Genomic DNA, 9,721 nt, shown 5'->3' with positions numbered 1-9,721 from the left:
GTGGGCCAATGGCAGCCTAGCGCAGCCCTGCGTAGTCAGCGTTGTGTCCATGTCAGGGGGGTGGGGGTGGAGCGTTGCGCCAAGGCCTCTGATGCACAAAAGGAGGCAATTGCCACTGGCAGTACTAGTGTACATCCGGTACTGCACTGGCAAATGCCTCCTTTTGAAACAACCACTATCCAGGGCAGCCGCAAGCAGGGAATGCGCAGCGGTATGTGTCCTATCCACTGTGGAGCAGAGTGGATTTTCTAAAGTACAGTATGGCGGGCGCAGCACTTTATAAAATTCAGTCCACGCCTTTTTGTAAAGCCACCCCCGCCCTATTTACAGTACTAAGAGTACGGTAAGTTTATTAACAGTAAACAGCACTTGTTCTCATTTTTGACATTTTCCCACAGTGACTCCGATTGCAGACCAGGGCACCATAACAGCCCCCACCGCCTCAGCCGCTCCGTCTGAGAGTAAGTCCTGTCATTTCTTTATTGAGTTTGTGTTTTTTTTTTCTTTCTCTCCTACTGTACAGTAATTGTGTCTTCTCTTGGCGTGCCATTGGCCCACGCTGGTACCCTGCGGGCATTCTACAGGCCCCCCCACCAATTGTTAATGTTGATTTATTATGACCAAAGGACAATAAGTGAAAAGCCTAGGTTACGTATTACAGTATGTCCGTAACCAGCGTACCTTTTATACCTACAGTAGGTACGTGCGAACAAATCGTGGCGCAGCGTAGCGTACCTTTATTGTGTATTATACACCAAAGAACCAATACCTTAATAATAGATCCCTTCGCAGTACTCTGTCTCTAATCTGCGAATACACCTTTAAGGACAGTGTCCGTAATATACCTTATCGCTATATGTGAATAACAGACGAGACCACAGTATACTGTAGAAGTAAGGAGATAGAAACTCCGTAAATGATGTATTAAAGTCCCTAATGGACAAAAGGGGGTTACAGGAATAGGAAATAACAGGTACTGTATAACAAGTAATACAATAGTCTAACAATGAGTATAATAATCAAGCTCTGATAGGGGAAGAAAAACAGACACAGGATACAATCAGCCAACAATACACCGTTACACGTTATGCCACACACCGTAATGCCCATTGCACTGCAAACTGTGATGCCTTCACTGTGATGCCCATTACATGGTACACCTCACACTTCGTAATGCCTATTACATGTCACACAGACATTACACATTATGCCTCAGACCGTGATGCCCATTCAACATTAAGCCTCACACCGTGATGCCCATTACACATTATGCCACACACCATGATGCCCATCACACATAATGGTACACACAGTAATGGCCATTACACTGAATGCTATACACTATAATGGCCATTACACATTAGGCCACATACTGTATTGCCCTTTACACATTATTTGACACACATTATGCCACACACCGTAATGCCCATTACAGTACATACTGTACTGTACAGTATTATGCCACACAACTGCGGCTTACCTACAGTGCATTCTCATTGCTACCTGTAGATGTTACATGCTTGATGCCAGGGATTTATTGCTCGATGCCAGGGATTACATCTTATTGCCCTGGCAGCAGCCTCCTTCCCTTTTGAGCTGCTGCCATACAGTATGCTGCACGTCATATCGCACACTTACTGTACTTTACAGTAATAACCATACAGTAACTAGTGTATTACAAGTAATAATAATAATAATACTACAGTAATAAAAACTTTATTTTTAAAGTATATTTTCTCATTTTTCCACAGTGCCAAGGGTACAAGAGGACGAGGCAGCCTCCACCCCTCATCCAAATCCGCCCATGGATAGAGGTAAAGTACAGTACAGTATACTGTAGTAATAGTAATGCTTACTGTACTGTAAAGTACAGTATTCAACATGTACAGTATTTCTGTTCTAAAACTGTACATTGTTTGTTTGTTTATTTTCACAGAAGAATTAAGAAGAGTGGTGCAAATGCTGCAGGGGATAATAAATCACATTTTCAATTTATTATTAAGATTAATATAATTTTTTTTTTTTTTTAATAAAAAATTTATAACAATCATTACTGTCAGTACGTTTCATTACAATTTGAATCATGTGTGGGGACTTCAAATACAGTATAATAAAAAATAAAATAAAAAAAACACAGCACATTAATTTAAACAGGACAAAGTCATACAGTATTTTAGGTACAATAATTTAAAGTACTGTTGGTCACAACAAAGCTTCTTGCAAGGCGTGGCTGTCCTTTGTTCTCGGTCCCAAACTCGCTTGATTTTGCTCATTGTAGAGTGGCATGTGGTGGATAAGGGTTGAAGAAAAAAGAATAGCATTAGTACTGAATGGTCACAAGGGTTTCGGGGGGGGGGGGGGGGAAACATGTTGGCAGGGGAAGGGGATGGGAGAGAGGGAGAGAGATACAGTAATGTACAGTAAGATCATAAACGTACTTTTTTTCCATTTCATTGCCAGTCCTTTGTTCTCGGTCCCAAACTCGCTTGATTTTGCTCATTGTAGAGTGGCATGTGGTGGATAAGGGTTGAAGAAAAAAGAATAGCATTAGTACTGAATGGTCACAAGGGTTTCGGGGGGGGGGGGGGGAAATGTTGGCAGGGGAAGGGGATGGGAGAGAGGGAGAGAGATACAGTAATGTACAGTAAGATCATAAACGTACTTTTTTTCCATTTCATTGCCAGTCCTTTGTTCTCGGTCCCAAACTCGCTTGATTTTGCTCATTGTAGAGTGGCATGTGGTGGATAAGGGTTGAAGAAAAAAGAATAGCATTAGTACTGAATGGTCACAAGGGTTTCGGGGGGGGGGGGGGAAACATGTTGGCAGGGGAAGGGGATGGGAGAGAGGGAGAGAGATACAGTAATGTACAGTAAGATCATAAACGTACTTTTTTTCCATTTCATTGCCAGTCCTTTGTTCTCGGTCCCAAACTCGCTTGATTTTGCTCATTGTAGAGTGGCATGGGGAGAGAAGAAAAGAGAATAGCGTTAGTACTGAATGGTCACAAGGATGTCAGGGGGGGGGAGAGAGAGATACAGTATGTTGGAAGGGGATGGGAGAGAGGGAGAGAGATACAGTACAGTAAGATCATAAACGTACTTTTTTTCCATTTCATTGCCAGTCCTTTGTTCTGTGAGTACAGTAGATGCCAGTTTGAAGAGACGTCTCCAGTTGCTGTGCTACAGTAAGCACGTCCAGCGTGTAACTCTGGGCATCCGTAGCAATCCATTTATAGTGTCCTTTATCTTTGTACAATCAGCCTTTGTAAGCTCAAATTTCCCCATGAGCCGTGTCACTATATCGAGGCGCAGATTTTCTGGGATTGCAAATTTATTACGTTGCCCATCATAATTGACCCGATTGCACCAATTCTTATACAGGTCAAAAGAAACATGCTCTTGGAAAATCTGTTGTGCATAACGGTGCATTTCCATCTTCGCTGCTTTAAAGAGAGTGTTGACACCCTCAGCTGTGATGACTTTGAGCGGCATGTCAGGCAAGGAAATCCCCACAGCGCACAATTCTTTGGGTATGATTCTAGGTGTTCTTTCATGTAGAGGTGATGTTCTTTGATGTTGAGGTAAGGTTGCGACGATCATATTTCCAGGGGACAATTGGGATGATGCAACCATTGCAGTGTCCATGTTGTTAGAGGCTTGGGATGGTGCATTGTGTCTGTCAGCCAACCAGTGAGATGTCAGTGGGGTACTTGTTAAGTTGGTCTGACGTTGTTGTGTATCTGAAGCATTATGTGTGGCAGGCAACCAGTGAGATGACACTGGTGTTGTGTCCATGTTCACCAATTCATTTGGTAAAACAGTTTCTGTGTCCATGCTAGGGCTGGCCAATCGGTTGGATGAAGCTGGTGTCATCTCCAAATCAGAAAAGTGGAAAGATGTGGTTGGTTGGGTCATTTCCAAGTCAAAATCCTCTGTTTCAAATGCATCAGGGCAGTCAAATTGTGATTGTACTGGATTAGATGTTGTGGGTGTAATGGGTGGCCCTGTAGCAGCTTGCCATTGTTTGGCTTGAGCAAGCATGTCAATCAGACCTCCTGACAGCACTTTAATTTGTCCTATCAGTACATGAATTTCCGCTTTCAGTTCATCCACATGTACAGACAGTCCATTGTTTTGGGTTTCCAGGTGGGTCATCTTGCCCAAAATGTCTCTCACCAGCCCTGTGCAGCTACATTGTGGTGGGTTGTGATCCAGAAAGTTAAGTTTCCTACGGGACGGTGATTGAGATTTTTGTTCCAGAGGTGTAATGTGAAGCTCCAAAGGGTGCAAGTCATTATCTACGGGAACTGACACATCTGTCACTGTGTTAATGTCTTGCTGTGCATCAGTGTTAATGTCTTGCACCAGACAGTCATCGTGAGATTCTCCTATAGTCGCGAACAAAGACTTGTTCTTGGCCTTGGCATTTTTCCGTAGTTTGACAACAGGAATATTTTCTTTTCCTGCTTTCTTCTTAACGATATTATTTTTAATGTTTGGCACTAATGCAGCCATTCTCTTGGGACATGCAAGTGTAGGTTCTCCAGAATAGAATTTTTTTGTTTTCACCATCTTCAGTAGGCAGTGCACTCTACAATACACAACAATAAGATTCAAGTTAATACAGTACATACTGTACAGTACAGTACATTAGTTACAGTACAATACAGTAGCATACAGTATTGTATTATGGTATTACAGTAGTGAAAATTACAGTAGGTACAGTACTTGTGACTTATTTGGGCGCCTGATTTTCTTCATCGCACCTAAAATCGCGTCAAATTGCATCGCATACAATCATACAATTGACCCCATTTTTTATTGTATTCCCACCCTGATGGCTAAATGCCCCCATTGTTAACGCCACCCCACTTGCGCTCGCCACACTATATAAAATCAACTCCACGCCGACGTGGATTGTGGGGGTATGAAAAGGTCGGAGGACGCGTAACGCCGCCGCTCGCCACGCTTCGGGTTGGCGTTGATAGTGGGGTGGCGTTAACAATGGGGGCATTTAGCCATCAGGGTGGGAATACAATTAAAAATGGGGTCTGGGGGGCCATTTCACATACTGTATGAAACAGGCATCTGGGTACATCTGTACATACTGTACAGTACAGTATTAAAATCGCATCAAATCGCATCGCATGCAATACAATAGCATACAATGCAACAGCAATTTTCTCTTCAAAGGAATTTCAAGGGAAATCGCATCAAATTGCATGCTTAGGGTACTGGCATACAATTTCAACATTGGCTGCCCAGATACTGTAAGTCACAAGTACCGAAAATTATGTGACCGTACTGCATAGACATGAGCTTTTTTTTTCAATAAAAGGGATGAAGCGATAAACAAAAGTACAGTACGTTAACAGATGGGGCTTAGACAGACAGACTAGGAGGGGTGGAGGCAGGGGCGGGCTGGGCCGGGGGGCAGGATGCCATCTGCCCCCCAGGCCGCTCTGGCAGGTGTGCTGCGGGCCGCGCCGCCGCGCCCGTTTCTGAGGCCGCATTGCCGTTTTTTTTTTTTTTTCACTGCCGGCGGCCATGTTACTGTGGTTTTTTAAATGATGTCTGAGGCCACAGCAACATGGCCGCCGGCCTCCACGGCTACGTGGAGGAGGGCTCCGGCCGGCAGCCTGTTCCCTCTTATCCCCAGTGGCAGTCGGCAGACGCTGGGTGCGGTGTGGACGTCATGACGTTGACGCCTCCCACCCACGCGTCTGCACTCAGAGACTGGAGGAAGGCTGGGGCCGCCCGCAGAGCAACTCGTGGGGGACGCTTCAGGAGGCCGCAGAGAGGGGAACAGAAATTTGTGGAGCCGCAGCAGGACAGGAGGAGCCTGGTCGAGGATAAAACACAGGATAGTAGTAAGTTAACATGATCTAAAACGACATACAGTATCTGTAATAATGCAATGACACCACAGGCTGCTCCCCCTGTATAATAATTTGTGTCATGGCATTACTATTAATAATAGTAATGCCATGACACAAATTATTATACAGGGGGAGCAGCCTGTGGTCATGGCATTACTTTTATATTATACAGGTGGAGCACCCTGTGGTGTCATTATTATTGTACAGGGGGAGCAGCCTGTGGTGTCATGGCATTATGCCATGACACCACAGGCTGCTCCCTCTGCATAATAATAATGCCATGACACCACAGGCTGCTACCCCTGTATAATATAAAAGTAATGCCATTACACCACAGGCTGCTCCCTCTGTATAATAATAATGCAATGACACCACAGGCTGCTCCCCCTGTATAATAATTTGTGTCATGGTATTACTATTGTTACTGTATATTATACAGCGGGAGTAGCCTGTGGTGTCATTGCATTATTATTATACAGTACAGCAGGAACAGCATGTGGTGTCATTGCATTATTATTATTATACAGAGGGAGCAGCCAGTGGTGTCATGGCATTCATTTTACTGTATATTATACAGGGGGAGCCACCTGTGGTGTCATAATTATTATTGTACAGGGGGAGCAGACTGTGGTGTCATGGCATTATGCCATGACACCACAGGCTGCTCCCTCTGTATAATAATAATGCCATGACACCACAGGCTGCTCCCCCTGTATAATATAAAAGTAATGCCATGACACCACAGGCTGCTCCCTCTGTATACTGTAATAATAATAATGCAATGACACCACATGCTGTTCCTGCTGTATAATAATAATGCAATGAATTAATAAAAAATGTAATAAAAAAAATAAAAAAATAAACTGGTACAGTATTCTGGTTCTCCGGATACTGTACCTGTAATCTAGTATTACTGTACAGTAATTACTGTACAGTATTACAATACGAACACCCACAGCTAGGGGATTTTGTACACAGCTAGGGGATTTTTTACACAAACAGTATGACTGAGTCTGCGAAATAGTCTATTAATATGCGCAAAAATCCCCAAACTGCGAAAAAATACGTTACTACAGTATACAGTATTTACAGTATTACACCAACAGTATTTACAGTTGCACAGATTATACGAGAATACCCATAGTAGCAGCCTGCCAGTAGTAGCCCACCCTAATAGAGTATTGTCATCGCTAGTCGGGGATCTGCGGCCTATACACACCAGGCAATTTTAACACGTACAATATTCTAAATGGCGCTACAGTATCTCTACTGCACTGCACTGTACTGTATGTGGCATCCATGTTGATCCCTAAAATGGCGGAAAATCACGACACCACGTGATCCTATTGCTGTGACTACTTCAATTACAAGTACAGTATGCGGGGAAAAAATGCCAAATGATCCGTTATTTACGGTATTACAACAATATTACTGACAATACCCCAATCCAGGATTTATTACACATTATACGGACAATACCCATAGCGGCAGCCTGCAGTAGCCTAATAAAGTATTCTCATCGCTAGTCGGGGAACTCTGGACCATACACACCAGGCAATTTTCAGATGAAAAACGTTTAGTGTGTACTGTATGATCCTCAAGAGAATCATGCACTGTTCATTATGGTACTTACTGTATGGTACAGTACCTGAAGCAGAAGTGCAGTAAGGGGGAGGGAAAGTTGATCCTGCCCTCGCAAATGTAGCGGGGGATCTGCGTCCCATACACACTAGGCAATTTTAACACATTGTACAATATTCCACATGGCGCTATCTCTACTGCACTGTGCAGCCATCTCGATTCCCAACATGGCTGAAAATCACGATACTGTATCACATGTGCTCCTATTACTGACTGACTCTGCGAAACAGTCTGTAAACATGAGAAAAACACCGGTCCCCTCGTTTGAGGAAAAAATACGTGTTTTACGGTATTACACCAATGGTATTACGAAGAGAACTAGTATTTAGCAGCCTACAGTAGCCCACCCTAATAGAGTACTGTCATCGCTAGTCGGGGATTTGCGGCCCATACACACCAGGCAATTTTAACACATTGTACAATATTCTCAATGGCACTTGTACAGTATACAGTATTCTGCACCGGGTGCATTTGAACAGTAGGGAAAGAAGGGAAACATCTTCATTCAGGGAAGGGTGGGAACCGAGCGCTTCCGCGCAGGGACCGTTTTGTAGTGCTGCTTACTGTATACTGTAATGCAGCAATCAGTGAAATGTACAAATGACTGTACTACTGTATAGTGTACTTACTGCTCCAGCGAGAAGATACAGTAGTGTTCTTGCGGAAGGAAGGCAGTATGATGGTAAAACGGTAGAAACACGAAAGCAGCAACAACTTGACTTTGGATTCAGCAGAATGAATAGTCCAGGTGTACAGGTAGAATCTCGTGCTTGTATACAGGCAAGAGATGAAGAGACGATCCGTAGCAATTCTACACGGTTTAGATGCAGAAAAACAAACTGGATTGTTTGACAATTTTAATGTACTGTAGCTGAATTTATGCTGGCAGAGACAAAGGAAATCCTTCATGAAGCTGATAGGTGCATTTGAATTATGTACAATTACCAGCGAAACAAAAAGGCAGACTGAAATTAACATATGACTGCAATCAACATCTTATTGTCTGAGGTGTCGGTCTGTGTCTGAGTTTGGAGAAATCTATTGTTGCTGAAAAAAAACGTTCTCTGTAGCGCAGTACAGTATGTACAGTATGGGTATTAACTATCGTTTTTGTTTGTGGAAAAGTCCGAAAGATTTTGATAAGCACCAACTACTGTAACTGTATTAGTTTAAAAAAAAAAAAAGAACGTTTAAAAAATAAAAATATAATGTAACCAACTGAGGATCGAACTACTGATACTGAGATAGTGAAGCCGTGCCTCTACCCGCTAGGCCACTATTGCCTGTGATTTTACTGCTGGCAGATGGTTAGCATGGCTTCTGCACCAATCAAATACAGTTCATGACCATCCAGTACGTCACTGCGGCTGCGAATAAAAGAAAAGAACTCTGTCCGTAAAGTAAGGACAAAATCCGTAGTGTAAAGTATGATACTGTAGGTCCTCAAATAATGTTTTAAGTAGTCATCCAGCAATAGCAAAGGTTAGCATGGCTTCTGTACCAATTACATAAATGACCGTACGTAGCTGCTTCTGCGAATAAATACAAAACAATCTGTCCGTAAAGTAAGGACAAAATCCGTAGTGAAAAGTGGCTGGTTAGCAATGGTTAGCGAATTTAATCCCGAAACACGGTCCTCAAGGCAAGGAGTTTTACCTGAAAAGCTAAATCTATTTTGCGAAAAAAAACGTTTAAAAAATAAAAATATAATGTAATCAACTGAGGATCGAACTACTGATACTGAGATAGTGAAGCCGTGCCTCTACCCGCTAGGCCACTATTGCCTGTGATTTTACTCCTGGCAGATGGTTAGCATGGCTTCTGCACCAATCAAATACAGTTCATGACCATCCAGTACGTCACTGCGGCTGCGAATAAAAGAAAAGAACTCTGTCCGTAAAGTAAGGACAAAATCCGTAGTGTAAAGTATGATACTGTAGGTCCTCAAATAATGTTTTAAGTAGTCATCCAGCAATAGCAAAGGTTAGCATGGCTTCTGTACCAATTACATAAATGACCGTACGTAGCTGCTTCTGCGAATAAATACAAAACAATCTGTCCGTAAAGTAAGGACAAAATCCGTAGTGAAAAGTGGCTGGTTAGCAATGGTTAGCGAATTTAATCCCGAAACACGGTCCTCAAGGCAAGGAGTTTTACCTGAAAAGCTAAATCTATTTTGCGAAAAAAAACGTTTAAAAAATA

At 42.9% G+C, this 9,721-nt stretch overlaps 1 protein-coding gene across 1 annotated transcript; it reads right to left on the bottom strand.

Moving 5' to 3' along the window:
- Positions 1-2,810: 2,810 nt before the first annotated feature.
- Positions 2,811-8,696, bottom strand: LOC146075067 (uncharacterized). Its single transcript, XM_083183917.1, has 2 exons — positions 8,149-8,696; positions 2,811-4,590 (listed from the first exon to the last, which is right to left on the bottom strand). Exon 2 carries the CDS (start codon positions 4,569-4,571, stop codon positions 3,180-3,182), a length of 1,392 nt encoding a protein of 463 aa, XP_083040043.1. The 5' UTR covers positions 4,572-4,590; positions 8,149-8,696; the 3' UTR covers positions 2,811-3,179.
- Between the last annotated feature and the right edge of the window lie 1,025 nt (positions 8,697-9,721).

Source organism: Crinia signifera, chromosome 4, assembly GCF_055691185.1.
Source record: "Crinia signifera chromosome 4, ASM5569118v1, whole genome shotgun sequence".
Taxonomy (NCBI): domain Eukaryota; kingdom Metazoa; phylum Chordata; class Amphibia; order Anura; family Myobatrachidae; genus Crinia; species Crinia signifera.
This window is presented reverse-complemented; position numbering and strand designations above follow the sequence as displayed.